Source organism: Crocodylus porosus, unplaced genomic scaffold (genome assembly GCF_001723895.1).
Source record: "Crocodylus porosus isolate Cpor-Errol unplaced genomic scaffold, CroPor_comp1, whole genome shotgun sequence".
Taxonomy (NCBI): domain Eukaryota; kingdom Metazoa; phylum Chordata; order Crocodylia; family Crocodylidae; genus Crocodylus; species Crocodylus porosus.
This window is the reverse complement of record NW_017728929.1, coordinates 8,214,581-8,232,649: the sequence shown is the minus strand read 5'-3', so window position 1 is coordinate 8,232,649 and position 18,069 is coordinate 8,214,581. Positions and strand designations below refer to the sequence as shown.

At 42.3% G+C, this 18,069-nt stretch overlaps 1 protein-coding gene across 1 annotated transcript in view; it reads right to left on the bottom strand.

Annotated features, from left to right (window-relative positions):
* Nucleotides 1–18,069, bottom strand: part of RYK (receptor-like tyrosine kinase) — an 84,329-nt gene that overhangs the window by 43,415 nt on the left and 22,845 nt on the right. The window contains exons 2-6 of the mRNA XM_019542971.1: nucleotides 15,625–15,746; nucleotides 11,527–11,626; nucleotides 9,857–9,991; nucleotides 6,099–6,155; nucleotides 3,424–3,568 (exon numbers count right to left, since the gene is read on the bottom strand). Coding sequence (XP_019398516.1) covers nucleotides 3,424–3,568; nucleotides 6,099–6,155; nucleotides 9,857–9,991; nucleotides 11,527–11,626; nucleotides 15,625–15,746 — 559 coding nt within the window. The remainder of the gene's footprint in view (nucleotides 1–3,423; nucleotides 3,569–6,098; nucleotides 6,156–9,856; nucleotides 9,992–11,526; nucleotides 11,627–15,624; nucleotides 15,747–18,069) is intronic.

Sequence of the window (18,069 nt, the reverse complement as noted above, 5' to 3'; positions counted from 1 at the left end):
CCCAGTACTCTTTCCTGCCATGGCAGGGGGTCGGACTAGATGATCTGCTCAGGTCCCTTCCGACCCTAGAAACTATAAAACTATGAAACTATAATCAACAGTGACTGATGAAACCAGCGAATCCATCCCACAGCATCCAATAAAGGAATCACTTGCTAGTTCACCAACCTCTGAGGTCTACCAAACAATAAGACAGATGAAGAACAACAGTGCACTTGGCCCTGATGGCAGACCATCCAAGGTCTTCAAAGTAGGTGGGGGAAACTATGACCAACAAGCACCATATACTGTTTCTCAAAATCTGGAACACTGAGGAAATTCCCACTGACCTAAGGAATGACAATATTGTCACTATGTTTAAAAAGGCAGATAAGCCTGACTGTGGAAACTATTGAGGTATCGCCCTCCTCTCCATCGCTGGGAAGATCTTTGTTCAAACTCTACTGACCCGACAGTTCCCTCTTGCTAAGGAAACATTTCCCCAAGTCTCAATGTCGTTTCAGACCACCAAGAAGCACCATGGACAAGATTTCTGCAGCCTAGCAGGTCCATGAAAATTGCCAAGAACAGTATCAGAAATGTATGCGGCCTTTATTGATTTAACCAAAGTCTTCAACTCCATTAACCGTGAAGATCTATGGAAGATCTTACTGAAGTTCGGCTGCCCAGGAAAATTTATCACCATCTTAAGAGTCCTTCATGACCAAATGACCACCTCCAACCTATGCAGTGGCTCTGCTACGGAGCCCTTTGCCATTCAAACTGACATCAAGCGGGGTTGTGTGAATGCATCAATTCCATTTTCTTTCCTGCAGTCATCAAACCACTTATCCACATGGCATTGGCACTGAACACAGGATGGACAGGATCCTTTTCAACCTCTCCTGCATCCATGTCAAAACTAGACTTACATCAGCCTCAACTGTGGAACGTCAGTACACCGATGACTGTACTGTCATTACACATATTGAGGAATACCTACAAACAGCCCTTAACTGCTTCCCTCAAGCATACCAGTGCCTAGGACTGACCCTTAACACTGCAAAAACAAAGGTGCTTCACCAACCTGCTCTGTGCCAATTAGCAACCCAGGCAAATATCCTCACTGATGGAGGGGAGCTGGAGAATGTCAAATACTTTGCATACCTCAGCAGCCATCTCTCAAAGAAGGCCAACATTGACAAGGAGATCCAGTATAGGATCTGACGTGACAACTTTGCCTTTGGAAGACTGAATCATTGTATGTTCAACAATCGCAACATCAGGACTCGAACAAAACTCCTACTGTGTAAGGCTACGGTAATCTCAACTCTTCTCTACAACTGTGAAGCTTGGTTGACCCACAGGGACCATGTGAAAAGCCAAGAACACCATCACCAGCACAAACTTTAGAAGATCCTTTGCATAAAGTAGAAGGAGTATCATACACATGCCAGTGGCCATCAGTATGGAAGCATTGATCATTCAACATCAGCTGCAGTGGACAGGGCAATGTTTGTGCATGCCAAATGTACATTTACCAAAATAACTGCATCGCCTTGTGAGGGACAGTTTACTTTCAGGAAAACAGTCTCACCCTGGAGGCAGAAAAATGTCAGAAACTGAAGGAAAGAAAACAAAACTGTGGTCAGATCCTTCCTTTAACCACAGCCTGTGGCATCTGCCAGACAGTCTGTGGCGCTAGGATCAGCCTTCTGAGTCATCAACAGATTCATCTGCAAGCTTTCATTCAGCCCATGGGAGTGGTCATCCTCAACTGCAACGGATCACTGACAATGACCCAAAGCAAGCCAATTTCATGGGCAGATTGTGGGACCAGCCACCATTTTTGCAGGCGTATCATGGTGAGCACCCCCGCCACACACACACACACACACACACCTGATTGGCCAAGGGCCCCCCACTGGCCCCACCCCTCACCACTGATTGGTCAGGAGGCTGGCCATCATGTGGCCCTGCCCCTTGCCAGACTGGCCGAGGGCTGCCTGTCACATAGTCCCACCCCTCAACACTGATTGGTGGAGAGGGGCAGGGCTGCACAACAGGCAACCCTCGGCCAATCAGCAGTGGCCACCTTCTTGCCTGTTCCCCTTTGTGCCAGCACCACCCCCCCAGCTGCACAGCCAGGCCGCATTTGCCATAAGGACCGCTGGTTCCCACTGGGTAGCCAGCACAGATTTCAATTTTGCAATTTCTGTGAAATTCACAAAATTGTAAACTGAGTAGGTCCCTACTTCTTACTAAACACATATTAAATAAGAAAAAAACAGAAAAGGAGAAAAAGCATCTTACGAGGTGGGAACAGAAAAACAGTTAACTTCCACAAAGAAACTGCCTTTCTTACATTGTTTGTAATGGCACATTTGGGATGCACAGGCCCTATCATAATGCCAATAAGGATGATACACTGATTTGTCACAGTGAAGACAATCCAGCAGCACTACTCTCTCAATCTAGTGAAAAAGTAAAGGCTATCAATACACCCAAGGCATATTTAAAATCTTCTTTCAATCCCAACAGCCTCAGGACTCTGAATCTTTGCCCCCCCCCGATTTTTTATCCCACTCTCAACATTGGCACTATGGGACAGAAACTAGTAATTTTAAACCCATCTGCATTTTCTGCCTCTGAGGCACTGGATTTTCAGACTAGACAGCTTTACTTCCAACTGCCACAGTTTCACCCTAAATAAGACATGGTGGATACAAAACCATCAGGAAGGATTTATTTTTTGGCCAATTTCCTCCCCTTGAACTTTTCCATGTTTATCTTTGTTTTATCTTAATAGATAAAATACTATTATTATGACACTATAATCAATTGTCTTAATTACTCCACAGTAAGGCTTCAAGCCAAACACCAAATGATCCAAATACTTCTGGTGAAACAGATCCTACCATCTTATAGCCCATATTAGAACTGGAGGCTGTTTAATGTTGGGCTGCAATGTTCTTACATGGGCCATAAATGGACCCAGATTTTTCTCTGATGACAACTCAGAAGTTTCTGTCCTGGGGTTTGAGAAGGAATGCGTAGCGCTCTCCCAGAGAAATTAAAACCAAACAAAAATTTACTTGAAACTGAACCAGCATGAAGAGAAGCATCAGACAATCCAATACACAAGCTTGCACAGGTGACCACACAGACAGATGCCACTGGATACCGACTGGAGATCACCCATTCTACTAGCACTGTTGGATTTTGGCTGTTCCCCAGGCTTCCTTCAAAGGACCTGCCAGTCAAAACCAGTGGTCCAAAAACTCTTCAAAGGGAAGAAAACTACTATAAAAAGCAAATTAATAGCAACTAATTCATTTCTCAGCTTCAAAAGAATGGTCCTTACCATGTATACATGTCTTTTTATGTAACTGAATTATGTACAATGTCATAAAGGCATATCTGAAAAGACAACTGGGTACTTGCCTGTCATCCAGCTCTATTCTCTTCATACTATGAAGATGCAAGACAGCTAATATTATTGCCACCAGGAATATAACAGCACAGCAAACCCCGACACTGATATAAAACACACGGGTAGATGTGGTGGGAGCTGCATTTACAGGATCAACTGAAAGAGAAGGACAAAACATCACTGAGAAAGACTTCCAAAAAGACGACAAATTACATGCGTGACAAACAAGTTCAAAGGATTAAGCAAAGAATGTGACTGCATTTTTACTACAATGTATCATAGCCTGAAAGAACAGGACCAAAGAAGTGACTTGAGTCATTTCAACTTTAATTAATTTTTAAATATGTGTCTATGTTTTGTCAGGAGAGGTCAGTATAGCACAGAGCAAGCAGGCTCAGGAAAGCAACCACAGCATTTTAACAAGGGAAGCATGCCCTAAACCAGGGGTGTCAAATTCAACCTATGCCCAGGGCTGGATCTGGACTGTGGGACTCCTTAAGCTCAGCCCAAGGCATGGGGACACACACACGACACACTTGTGGTTCTGGCATGGGACACAGGGCACAGCTCTGATTCCCACTGAATGCTCCAGGCTGGAACCAGAGCTAACATTGCCACCATTTGCCCTGTGCTAGAGGCAGCTCTAGATCCAGCATGGGGAATGCAGCACATGGTGGCAGAGCTGGAGGACAAGGAGTTAGAGCCATGAAAGTGGTGATGGGCAATGTAGACAGAGGGCAACCAGGGCTGTATCAGCCCCGACTTGCTCTCCTGCTACCAACAATCATGCCCACCAGGGCCCAATAGCCATGCATTCAGCAGCAGGCCATACTTCCCTGAGCCTCCCTTTCAACTTCCAGTGGCCCTGTGGTATGTCAGCAGGCTGGACAGAGCAGCTGTACTTCCGGCACCCCTACCCTAAATCAAGACAGGGACCAGCACCCTGATCAGTATGAGGGCAGAGGGGTGCCCTCCAGCTTATGGCAAATGGTCAGGGAGCCTCCCAGCTGCCAGGCTTTGGGAAAGATGTTTCTAGAAAAATAACAATCCTTTCCCCATGCAAAGTGCTATCACTGCCACAGTTCATACAGCAGAGCTGCAGTCAAGCCTGTCACCCGTTTCAGCATGCAATGGACCAATTGACACAAGGCACACTTTGCTCCAATCCCCAGCACAGAGTCACCTCACTGCTGCACAGGCGAGCCAGGAGAACTGCTCAGATCAGCTATGAATACCAACAGGGGTCCCAACAGAATAGGGGTATCAAACTCCACCCACATCCAGACTGTAGGGTTCCTCCTGGGCTGGATCCAGCTGCTCTAACTTTGGACACACAGTGGCAGCAGCAACTCCAGCTCCTGTAGCATGCCATGCACACAAGCTGCTGCATACCCCATACTGCTGCAGCAAGTCTGGTTCTGGCACACAGCTGTAGGGGCTCAAGCATAGGCTGGCAATAATGCCACCTGCAAGGAGGTAGGGCTGCAGTGGTAGCTACAGGGCAATTAGCTGGAGAGTGACCAGGACTATAACAGCTCCTGCTCATTCTTCTGCTGATCAGAGCCACATCCTCTGGTGCCCAAGAGCCTTGGATGGCAAGCTACTCCCCCTGGCTATAGCCTGTAGCTTCCAGCTGCCCACCAGCAGGCCAGATATACAACCCATGGGTCAGATGTGGCACACAGAGCAACTGTTTTGACACCACTAGAACAGAGTATTTGGACACAGCCTTCCCAACCCCCAAAACAAACATGCTAGCAGGTCTCTCAGCTGGACAAAGTGGGATTTAACACCTAGAAGCCATGACCCACCAACACTAACCTGCAATTTGAAGACTACCTAACAAGTAACCAGAGATACCTCCTTTCATGCTTTAGTTTAGAAAGTGTCATGAGTGGCTTGTGGAAACCTGTCCCTTGCACCTGAATACAGCAGCATGAGCTGGTTAACACTGCTTCCCACCATTCACCCCTAGCTACATCCAGCCTAGATAAATCTGTCACCTTGTTTTAGCAGTGACAGGGCTGCCTGACTATTCTAAGCACTAGGAGGCGGCAACAATTTGCTCATAGTAGAAGGGGTGTTAACAGGAGGCAAGACAAACTTCTCACTTTAGAGACTGGACTTCTGCAAGGCCCTGTTCACCTGGTTTTTCCTTTTTTATTTAAAAGGACAATTATTTCTAGTACTTTAAGTAAAAGCCAATTAGCATCAATAAAAAGCGAGTAAACCCATCTGTTGAGTCCTAAGCATTTTGGCATAAGGCTTATGTTTTGGTTACCAAAAACAAGACTGAGAATGCTGCAGGTAGCATTTCTATCTCCTCCTTCCTTTGTTCCCAGTTAAAGTAGTTAGTTTAACTTGCCAAAGTGAATGTGCAAAGCAATGTTAACATGCTCCAAAGGCCTGAAAATATGTTGGTTTTTGCAACACCACTCCAGAGGCTTTGGGCCATTGGGGAAAGATTGTGATTTCACTGAGTGTAGTTCCTTCTTGTCCCCACTGAATATTGCTAGCTGAAAGCAGGAAAACTGTTTTGTCAATCAACTCCAAACTGCTTGGCTGCATATAACCTGAATGGGGAAGAGTCTAATGTTTTGACAAAATTCCTTTCACCAGTACATCAAATGTTTTTTGTTCACTTATGCAACAAGTAGTAAGAGCACTTTAATGCTGCAATACTTACAAATAGCTTTGCTGCTGTTTTTGTCAGAAGTTGGAGATTTTACTTCTTGTTCAAGTTCTAGACAGACAAGGGAAAAAAGTGAAGTTTAACACGTGTCCCATTTAAATTCCTTTATATTAAATCACCTGCCTCAGTTCTATTAAAAGGATACATGTTTTCCTTTGCTAGGTCTGTCTCCATCTCTCTGTCCCAATGAGCATACTTTTATGTTCAGTCCAGTTTAGTCTGGGTTCTGACAGCAGGGCCCACTGTGGTTTAGATGTTTTCATTCCTCCAAAGAGCAGAGGTGAGATGCAGGTTCAAACTCCCCTGGGTTGAGAGGTACATAAAACCCGAGCCTCCTACTTGCTGGGCCAGTGCCAAAGCCACAAGGCTATTGAGCTAACAGGAGAAAGGGCCCTCCCTTCTCTTCTCACTAATCATGGTTTTTCAGGTAACCCTTACAACTGATACCTAAGAAAATTCATGTCTTCTACAGGGAAGGACCTGGTGCTGGAGATCACCATCTCCTACCCCTGTCAGTCCTCAGTACTCTTGGCTCTGTCACCTGAGGTTTTACACACAGATATTCCTGCTTTGAGTAACTTACACTGAGCTCCATGCATACAGGAGGATGGAGGGGCATTTCTAGCTGATGAAGGCTCAGAAGTTTGTCGTGGAATTTGAGGCAGAATGCCCTCAAATTAAAAAAAATAAAATAAAAATCAAGTTTCCTTAACTCTCTCGTTCTCTTGGAAAACTATTTACAGATGTACAGATGTCACATGCATCTCAGACACAATGAGCATCTGGTATGCCTGCAGCATAAAGGGATAGTCTCACACGAAAGGCAATATTTTAATCATGGTGATTCCAGTCGCACAGACTCATCCAAGCACTCAATCTGTACTGAACTGCAACAAAAGCTTTCCCCTCACAAAAAAAAGGGAGAAGAAAAGCTATCAAATTACTAACACTAAGCTTAACCACGACTCACCCAAGATATATTTAGAGATATTTTGCATAAGAAAGAAAAGCAGCACATGAAATGGAAATGGAGACACACACACACAATGCAAGTTTTGGCTTTTAGCAATAAACAGAGAGAAGGAACTGAGGGGCAGCTGAAGCTGTCCCGTCCTTTATGACCTTCTCTGTGGGCTGAAGACACTTCAGGACAGGTGCAGCAGCCCCAAAAGGAACTGCTGCCTAAGAGAATCTGGATACAAAAGCCCTGGACACATACATGCCCACATTGGAATGTATATGTGCATTTTAACACACAGACAGACATTTAAAGAACATGAAAAAGGAAGATTTAACTGCTGAAAAGTTGTCTTTTTTCAAATAAAAGTTTGCAATGTTTTTGGTTTTAGCTGACAGCCCTAATCTAATGTATCCCATCAACTTGGGGAACAGTCACCTAACCTAGTGTTTAGCTAAGCAAGGCTGGAAAAAAAAATAATGATGCTATAAAACCTTTGCCCAAAAAGAATTCCAAACCAGATGCATTATGGAAGATGCAACTTTACAGGATGGTATTCAAGTTTTTATTGAGGGCTGGTCTTTATGTTAAATTTGCAGAAACCATGGCGGTTTAAATGTTTGGGGGGAAATGGGTTTTCATATGCATGATTCAAATGGATTTTAGCATTAGGATCCAAGAGCCTAATGCATAACATGTAGCCAGTGTAATTGCACAGTTCTCTAGATAAGGTTTCATATTGCTGTACCCAGCTGGTATTTTTGTCAGGACAACTGAGATCCACCCAGTCTTGCTTCCTTTCCTGTTGACAGAGCTCCCTTTTATTAAGGAAACATAGGGTACATTATGGTTTTATTTCATCTGAGTGCAAAGAGCCTGCAGACATTGTTTTGGGTGGAATTTGCTATAAGAGGAATGAAACAAGCAATTCTGATATGTTATCTATTTTAAGTTCCATAGGAGATAGCCCCCAGTTTCCACCTTGTGAGACAAACTGCAGGCAGTAGTACCATGCAGTGCCACCTCTGTGTCCCTACATATTTATAAATCACATATAGCAGAGACAAGGATTCCTGTGTAGCTCTCCTCCTCCATTCAATACCAGATTTAAAAAAAAAAAAAAAAGCAAGCATCAGTTGATGCATTTAGGCACCCTTAGGTAACACGCACTGAATGAGAATGTTCCCTGCAGAATTTAAGAAGTGTCCCAACCCCACCCACCCTAACAGCTGCATGGTGGTTTAAGGATGAACATTAACTATGAGCTTGATTAACCATGCATGCATGAGCAGTGAAAACTTCCCTAACTTAGAATGCTTAAAGAAAGTACCTAACTAAAAACATAAACCAGTATCAAAAGGCCAACAGATGAAGGAACATCCATCTCAAAACTGCCTCAAGTCAGCAAAAACCCAAATAATTTTTTTCACCAGAAAATGTGAAACAGTCGAGAACTATTTTCTTATGAAACCAAGCGGTGGTGTTCACTCTCCTTGCATAAATGTTACATGCTAAACATTTTTAAGATGTAAAAACAAAAGCCACTTTAGCAAAATTCACCTTCAGGCATTTATAACCAATGAGAGTTAAAAGGCAGGCTGCCCTCAGGGAAGCTGGTGACTGACACCTATCAACCCTATAAATACTCTCAGGATGCAGAAAGGCACTATGAGAAGCAGATGAATGGGAGTTGTGGTCATCTTTGCTGAGATGCAGTCTAAAAGCAGACATTTCCAGCCATTTTAGAAGGGTATTTCCTGGAATTCTCCAAATCAGAATATTTTTCTTCCGACTCCAGTGAAGGAGAAATGTTCAATTAAAGATAATGGCAAAAACCAACACTGCACTTTAAATCTTCAAACTGTAGCTTACCCCTTAACACTTCACTGCATCAACTAGGTGGCAAGTATAAAGTCTGCATTATTTCACTAATAAAGATCAAACAGGACTAAAGGAAGTGACACAGGGTGCATCTACTTGTGCGCTTTACTACAGAGTTGACTAATTAGCTCTGCAGTACTGTCACAGTCTACACGTATGCCAGTATTAGGGTGCAGTAAATTAATTAACTTGGTTGTAGGACAGTACTATTGGGAACAGTACTGTCCTATGGCAGAATAGTTTACTCCACTGAAACATACGTGTAGACAGTGACAGGGTCTGGCTGGGGTACAAGGGTGCTAAAGTGCAGGGGCTGCCTGCCACCTGCTCTTGTACTGTAGTACCGTTGTGCCCTAGCCAGCACCTCCACCACCCAATGCCACCACCTGGATCCCAGGGCTGACCCCCACCCCAGGGCTGCTCCGCCTCAGCTCTAAATGTTGTGGTCCTGGGCAAACTCTGCTGGCATTCATTTCTTCACACTAACACCACATGTAGATGTACCCACAGAGTGCTAAGTTTCTTAACTGAAAATTACCTTAAGAAACTTGATGTGCAAAATGCTGTAAGTCTGGGGAGACAAAGCTACATCCCTCAATTTCCATAATGGAAAGATTACTATTCAATTAAAATGTATTACTAATTTTTTCTGCCATCTCTCCTCCTGTCCCATTTCACCAATTCAGTATATACTTCAAATTTCTGTTTTCCCGTCCTCCTCTTTTACCTAGAGTTCCCATTTCCTTAGAAGACAAGTTATTACCCTTCTGCCCTCTCTACCCTCAATCTTCCCAACAGCATTTCTCCTCCCTCCCACCAAAAACTCCAATGGTTTTTTAATCATACGGTCATCATCCTAATCTTTGCTCTTTTACTCCCCATTTCCTCTCCCTTTGGCAGCTTCATGTCTTACTTTTGTAGCACATTTTCCTTCGTTTGAAATTTAACACTGTGATATTTTTTGAGGAATTTACTGTCAAGTTGAGCTGCATTAGTATCGTAACCTCAGAGTCTAGTCTGCCAGTGCAGGAGATTTCAACCCGAAACACTGCAAAGACAAAGAATAAGACAAGCTTTTTTAAAGTGCATGTCAACCATTTATTTTATAAAGCAATGTTTAAATGATAAGAGTTAAAAAGGACAACATTTTTCAAGCACTTTAACTGAGAAAACATCACTTTGGTCTTTAGATCTTGTGATTTCTGGGAAATCTATTACAGTGGGTGCAGTCAACTATATTTAGTTACATAAACCGTAGTAAAGCTCAAAGACTGCAAACACACAAGAAGTCTCTATAGTGACTTGCTAGACACTGCAGTTACCAAGCACTTAAATCGATCAGTTGAGGCAGAAGCTCAGATGTGTCCTGCTATTGCTGTAGTTCAAAACAGAAGTGCTTGATTTCTCCGCCTAACCTCCCTCACTTTTTAGAACCAACGAGGCAGTCTTTTCACAGCAGCCAAGTTGGAAAATTCTGGTCTCAGAAAGGCTGTCTGGGAACAAAGCTTAAAATTAATATGACTAGATTTGCCTTCTAGGCGATGTACCAATATCCCTGATGTCAGCACAACTGCAAAAACAACAAGCCTGATATTCCACTGCCTTTACAAAGGAAATAATACGACACAGACAGCAATATGCCAGGATTTTACATCCACTGTGAACAAAAGCCCCAATGTTATTTTACTGCAGTAGTGACAAAAACACTTGAGCATATTCTTGCACAAACTAGGCAAGTTTTTCCCCTAACAGTTTTGAGGGGGTGGAGGCAGAATATTCTTGAGCTGACTTCTTTACAAATGGACAATACTACCCCTTGGTGCTAATTAGCACTGCGTTTCTTAAAAAAAAAAGATAAGGTGAAATCATTATTTAATATATATTTATACATGTTTATTATAAAATCCTCGTGCAACTCTAAAACTTTAGTAACTCTGGATGTACACATGATAAACAGCAACTGAAAACATAATTCATTAACTTTTAACACAATACAGCTCAAATTTCTAGACTTCAACGTAACTGTCATCTTTCGTGATACATTGTTCAATCTAATCCTTCCATTTGTAGAAAACATTTTCCAGTTGCTGCTGAGTGATTTCATGAATTACATTTGTGATCCTTACCCTATGCATAGCTTATACTATGCTAAAAAACTTAATGAATCATGCTTTCAATAGCCATTTACAGTTTGCTTCTATCATGTATATATCCAAAATGATTGAAGTTTAAAGTTGCACAAGGATTTTATAAACACCCTGTATATGTTACAAAGTAAGTTTACAATCCGGTGCATCTGTTAGCTGCAATAACGAGACTGGAATATAACTTTACGTATATTATGGAAATGTCATGCTTTTCTTTAGGGAACAGTTGTAGCTTTTCCCCAAAAACAGGGGAAACAAGATTCATTCCCAAGCACAACAGGAATCTTGATTTACATTCTTATTGGAAAAGAATGATAACTGCTGTGCCTTATTATCTACAGCTAAAGTTGTGTGAGCATATACTACTAGCATTCTTAAGAAAGTATTGTGCTATCATAGTGCTTGTGCCTTCAATGTTGAAAGTCAGTTTACTCACCTGATAACGTGCGAGGGACCTCTCCTTGTAAAGAAATATTGGCCTGGGGCATATCCATAGCCATAGGATTATCTACCTGAAATCCCAGTTTATATTCAACCTGTAACAGCATGTTGGAAACTGTTAAGAAACCCAGGTGTACAGGAATTTGATAACACCGATAAAAAGAATTAGTATGTGCACATTTTCTAGCTTTAACTTGAATAAATTATGGGTTATTTCTGAAAAACAATACCGACAGGTAATTGCGTGTGCCCAAGATCAAGGTATTTAATAGAAGTTCAATTATAACACAGCAGGCTACTAAGCACTTTGATTGCCAGGATCCTTTAAATGATTTCAAATTGGGCATTAAAGTGGAGAAAAATACTTTAAAACCCCCCCCAAAAATCACTAAGCACTTTTGCAAATTATGTTGGAGAAGATTTACCAATTCTTAAAATGCTTAACATAGGGATAATTAACTCATGTTATTGCACTACATTTACCAGTCAAAAGCCAAATCATTAATACACTAAGGGAATTAAGAAATAAAGTTCTCACTCATTTACTACGTCTCCAGTTATAAGGTAAACGACCAAAACAGTATAAAATGTCAATAAGCAATGTTGTCTTTCCAGCTGAAGAATCTGAACCTGCAAACACTTGTGTACAAGAAAGAAAAAGGCTGTACAAATAATGTAGAGTCAATTCCCTTCAGAATCTCATCTTTGACGTTAGATTCAGGCAAGGTCTTTCTAGGATCTTTTTGTTAGACTCATCTGAATTAGTTTAAGTCAGTATATCATGAAAGAATGAGCTGAGCAAGTCTTAAAGCCACCACCACCATGATTTCAGCATCATGTTTTAAAAGGTGCAGAAAAAAACTGAAGAGTATCCAAACAAAACAAAAAAGTGATAAATGGATAGGAAAGCAAGACATATGAGGAAGAGCTGAAGAAATTGAGTCTAGTTTGGAGAAAGGGCTGAAGGAAGGGTAGGGTGGGAATGGAGAAGGGAGGACATTGAAAACTTGTTATAGCAGCATTTCAAATATTTGAAAGTGTTGTTCCTCCTTGCCCCAGAGAGCAGGGTCAGAGACAATAGGTCTAAGAATAGCAGCAAAGCAGATTTAGATCAAATCTCAAGCAAACATCATTAACTGCAAGAAAAGTAGGCTAACTGAACAAGCTACTTAGGGAAGTTGTAGAATCATAGAAAATGAGAATTGGAAGGGAGCTCAGGAAGTCATCTAGTCCAACCCCCTGCTCAAAGCAGGACCAGCCCCAACTAGATCATCCCTGCAAAGAAATTAGTCTAGCCGAGTCTTCAAAACCTCCAAAGGGGGAGATTTCACAACCTCTCTGGGAGTATGTTCCAGTGCTTTACTACCCTCCTAGTGAAAAAGATTTTCCTAATATCTAACCCAGGGGTGGGCAAAATATGGCCTGTAGGCCTGATCCAGCCCACCAACTGAGTGGATCCAGCAAGGGCATGGGCGCTGGCCAACTGATTGTATCCAATCCAGATGCCCCTATGGTGCTCTGCATGGGCTGAGCCCCATCAGCTCCCACCTGGGACAGCCTGCCCTGCACCCACAGACAACACCCAGGCCAGTGTGCACAGCTTCCCAGCAGAGCTGCTCCTGGTGCAGCTGCAGCTGCCTAGGTACTGCTTGCACCCTCCCCCCAGCCCACCCAGCAATCCTTCCTCCTCCTCTGCCCCTGCAGTGCCACTCTGGGCAGCAGACAGCACTACTCAAGGAAAACATATATCAAGGCAAAATTTTTTTTTTTTAAATAAAATTAAAATGTTACAGTTTGACACCCATCTTGTCCAGACTAAATAAGCCCAGTTCCCTCAGCCTCTCCTCAGAAGTCACATGCTCCAGCCCCCAAACCATTTTTGTTGCCCTCCGCTGGACTTTTCCAATTTGTTCACATCCCTTCTGTAGTGGGGACCCAAAACTGGGCATAGGACTCCAGATGTGACCTCACCAATGCTAAATAGAGGGGAATAATTCCTTATCTCGCTTTGCTGGCAATGCTCCTATTAATGTAGCCCAGCATCCCATTAGCTTTTTTTATAACAAGAGCACTGTCACCACCAGCAAGTATCCTACTTCCCAAAATTAGTCTGTGGCTTCAGATACACCCAAATCCATGACAATCCATCTATGTGCAAGCCCCAAGCCCAGAGGCATTGGAGTTCAGATGCCCCCTAGTCTCGCTTGCCCTTAGCCAAAAGGCCAAAGGAGCAAGCTAGGGAGAAAGCCCGATCACCATAAATTGTGTAGCCGAGATCCTTGCATTTGGAGGCCTTTGTAGACTCTCACAGGGGTCAGCCTGCCTGCAGTGCAAGAGTCAGGCCTTCACCCTCTAACTACACTCGAGTCATTCAAGGCTGAGAAGACAGTATCTCTCCTGCCAGGTAAGTTGGCTCATATTCAGTTTATGCCCCACTGGAGGTTGTCAATAAGAGGCTGGCTAGGCATCTGGCTAAAAGGATTTTGGAACAGCAAATCAAGCATCTGCACATGGGGTCAGACAGAAGGCCAATTACAATCCTGAAGTTCTAGGAATTATTTAACTGAGTGTAAAATTAAAATTTCCTACCATTTTAAAAGTTTTTTAAACTTTAAGTGGATTTAAAACTCTTAAAAACTTTTTAAAAGTTTTTTTTCCAATCACACATAGCTCTACAATGTTCAAGATAGAAAGAAGACACTGAAGGAGTAAAGCAGAGCAAGTGATACAATGAAAACTTGTTTTGATTTGCCTGACCTATAAACTTTTAGGGAAAAAAGTCACACTCCATGCATATACCACATGTTTAGTACTTTTTAAAAGCACTTACTGGCAAAGTTACAACTGAGGATGAACTGGACTGTCTGTGTGTAAGGAATGAATCCAGGGTTTACCAGAGTTAATGTTTTTTTTTTTTTAATAGGGTTTTTTTTAATGGGCATGTACGGCACACATTGGGAACTTGGAGTTGTATAAAAGATGCATGCAGTTCACAGCTGAGCCAACACAATTTGTGGCAATTAGGAACTCTTTCACGTTCCAAGTGGAAGTGCATGGATTTTGCAGAAGCAACACGCTTTCCACTCTCACAAGCTAAAGCAAGGCTATCCAACTTCTGAGCGACTGGGGGCCACATACCTTCAGCCCCCTCCCCAGCCACATGCTGTGTGGGCTGCATGCATGAAACTGAGAGTTTGTAATTTCTTCAAGAAAAAAGAAGCTGGAAGAGGGAGGGGGAGGCCAGAGACCCCCATGCCAGAAGCATCAGGAGAGCAATGTGGGGAGTGGTGCCTACACTGGGAGTCTAGGGACTATGAGTTAACCTGCTGCAGGCCACACAAATTGGACAGCCCTGGGCTAGAATGTGCAACAGGTGTACTGGCTTGAACTGTACAAAGCTGCTACCAACAGCTTCAGGGGTAAAAATTCACACTTCACAATAGAAAGCTGTACCTGAGCCAAAAGAATCCTTGCAAGAGACTTATTTAGGTATTTCGTTTAAAGTTTTTGACACTACAGACCAGATTTTAATGCCACCTGTCAGAGGTCTAAATGGGCTCTGGCACCCAAACATGATCCTATTCCACCTACTCCTGTCCCCAAGAAGTCATCAGTGCAAAATGTGAGGGGCTGCACATTCCAAAGCCAATGATTAAGCAAAATCCTTTCCATCCAATTGGGACCTGGAAGTTCTCTCTACACCCCCATAAACACATTTCTGGGGTTCTAAATGTGTCAAATTTCCAGAGGCCTTAATTTCTGGCTGCCTGTTTCACAAGTGTGTAGTTTATCTACAGTACTATAAATTCAATGGATAATGAATGCATTCCAACTAACTATACTGAATGGTTAAAAATATTATGTAGCCAACAGCCTTCTTCCTCCATCTTTGGGTTTTTTTCCCAGCTCAACAATGGTTTGGTTCCCCTTTGACTATATGAATAAAATATAACTACAGTAGTATGTCCCAGCATACTGTAACTTTTTGCAAAGAAAAAAAGCCACCAAAAAGCTATAATATTGGCCCTGAATTACAAACACCTGACCATGTATTCATATAGCCAGGCATGAAGTGGAAATGGTTTATACTTACCTTGGATTTAGCATGCCAGCTGAAATGAAGACTGCTGGTCTCACTAGGTATTAACAGATTGAAGGACAATGCGCAGTGATTAATAACATCATTCCTCACATAATATAACTCTGCATCAAGACCTAGAAAACAGAGTATTAAATTATAAGGCAGAAAAGAAAATCCATTTCTTTGTAGTACTCTAAGCGCCACATTTTAATACAGATGTTGTGTTTACATGCCCACACTTTTCCTAAAATTCTTAAATTCTAGATATAGGGTAGAAATCAACCCTCATTTATGCCCATGTTAAGAGAAGTATTTTAATTATCATAAAATGATTAATCTTTTAGAAGTGCTCAGAGCCTAGGAATGGACAAGAATGGCTGACATGGTCAATGAAGAAATTTTATACAAACCATAAAATTCATTTCAGGTTAGAAAGAATAGACTCATCTCACCCACTCACTGTGCACTCTCTATTTGTGTGCATCAGAGGCCCCAAATATGCCATCCTTTACAAAAGTATACATTCAAAATATGCTCTAATGGATTTATACAGAAGTAGCTGCAGATGATTTAGACTGGAATCTCTTATTTCTGGAGCACTGCCTAAATTATTCACTGAATGAGACAAGCTCCGTGGAATTGAGAGCACATAATTAGACCATAATCCTGCATATACGTCTACAAAGAAATCTTTAATATCAGCACTTTCTGACTCTAAGCGCTTTACTTTTTAATTTTTTGAAAACAATTCTTAATATTTCCTAAACAAAGTAATCCATAATATTACATTTGCTAGAGTCCGGTTAATGCATTTTTCCGCCCCAACAAAGGACACACAGGCAAAGATTACTGAAAGAAGCAGGCATCTGCAATGCCTACTGTGGTCATGCTGAATAAAGCAGGGCCCTGTATAACTCAACAAGGGTCCCAGTTTGCAACAGACCCCATGCTAGTACAAGTTCGTTAACATAAGCCTATTCTGTGCCTCCCTCCCCACAAGCTATAAAATGAATCTCAGTTCCCCACTTGCAGTACAAGTTCATACAACATCCCTAACATATACCAACCACTACAATGCAAATCAACTACATTTTCCTTCCATGTGCAGGATTACAGCACTGAAAGTTCAACATGTGTTTGGGTAGTATGCCAAAAATTAAGTAGAACAGACACTTGCTTTAAGAAACTCAGTCAAAAGGTGAGGTGAATAAAATTTAATTCAATACTCTATAGAACAGTAAGGAACAGCTAAGTTTTCAGCACTGTACCTGCTGTTCCATTCAAGACCTCCAATGAAAGAGGGAAAAACAAAAGGAATTTAAAAATGGTTTAAGCCAAAAAAATTGACATAAACCATACACACGGAAACAGATTTCCAAATAGCCTCTACTGATATACAAACAGAAACTAAAATAGTGCAGAAGAAGCTCCCTTAAGATGAAGCTAAGTTTATAAAACTTAGTTAAGGAGTGCACAGAAACACACTAACTCAGCAAATAAGATACTCCATTCAGTCCAGGATAAAACTGCACCAATTATTAAGCTTGTGACTACACCAATTAAAGCAACTCATCTTTATCTACCTTAGAATGGTTAATTTTGGAAGGTTTTGTAACATTTTTATCCCTTATGTAGCTAGCCAGTGAAACAGACTCACTTTATACAGGTACTCCTCACTTAACATCATCCCAGTTAATGTTTTTTCCTTAGTATGTTGGTGATCTATTAGAGAACATACTCATTTAAAGTTGTGCAATGTTCGGTTATAATGTTGTTTGGCTGCTGCCTGCTAGTCGGTAACTACTGTGACGTAATTGGATTTGCTTAACGTTGCATTTTTCCAGAACGTAACTATGATGTTAAGCAAAGAGTAGCTGTATGTTAAAGCTGCAATCTAATGAATGCAAATAGTTCCTTAGAAAATAATGATTTAGAGTAATACAAAGGCAATAAAAATAATTAGGTAAAAATTCTGCATTGTTCATTAGGACAAAAGTTGAGTTAGTCAGAACCACTTTAAAAACAGGTAATATGTCTATTTAAAAGACAGGGGCTTGCTAGCTTCTCTTCCTGATAAGAAGGCAGTCTCTAAGGCAGGGGTTGGCAACCCCTGGCACACGTGCCATTAGTGGCAAGCGGAGACAATTTTCCTGGCATGCCAGGAGGCACGCAGAGAAAGGTTTTTTTTAAGTTGCTGCTCCAGGCTCTCCTGTGCAGCCACAAGTCACAGCACCATGGCAGGCACTGGGGCTGAGCCAGAAGAACACAGGCAGGGAGACTGTGCTCTACTACCCCCCACCCATGCTACCAGGCTGCACCCTCCAGCCCAGATGGCCCCTGGAGAGAGCTGCCCAGGCAGGCAGACACCCTGTCCCACCCAGGGCAGCACTGAGGTGCTGACTGTTGGGGCAGGGTCTGGGCAGCATAAGAGGAGATGCCAGGCAAGCCAGCCTGGCT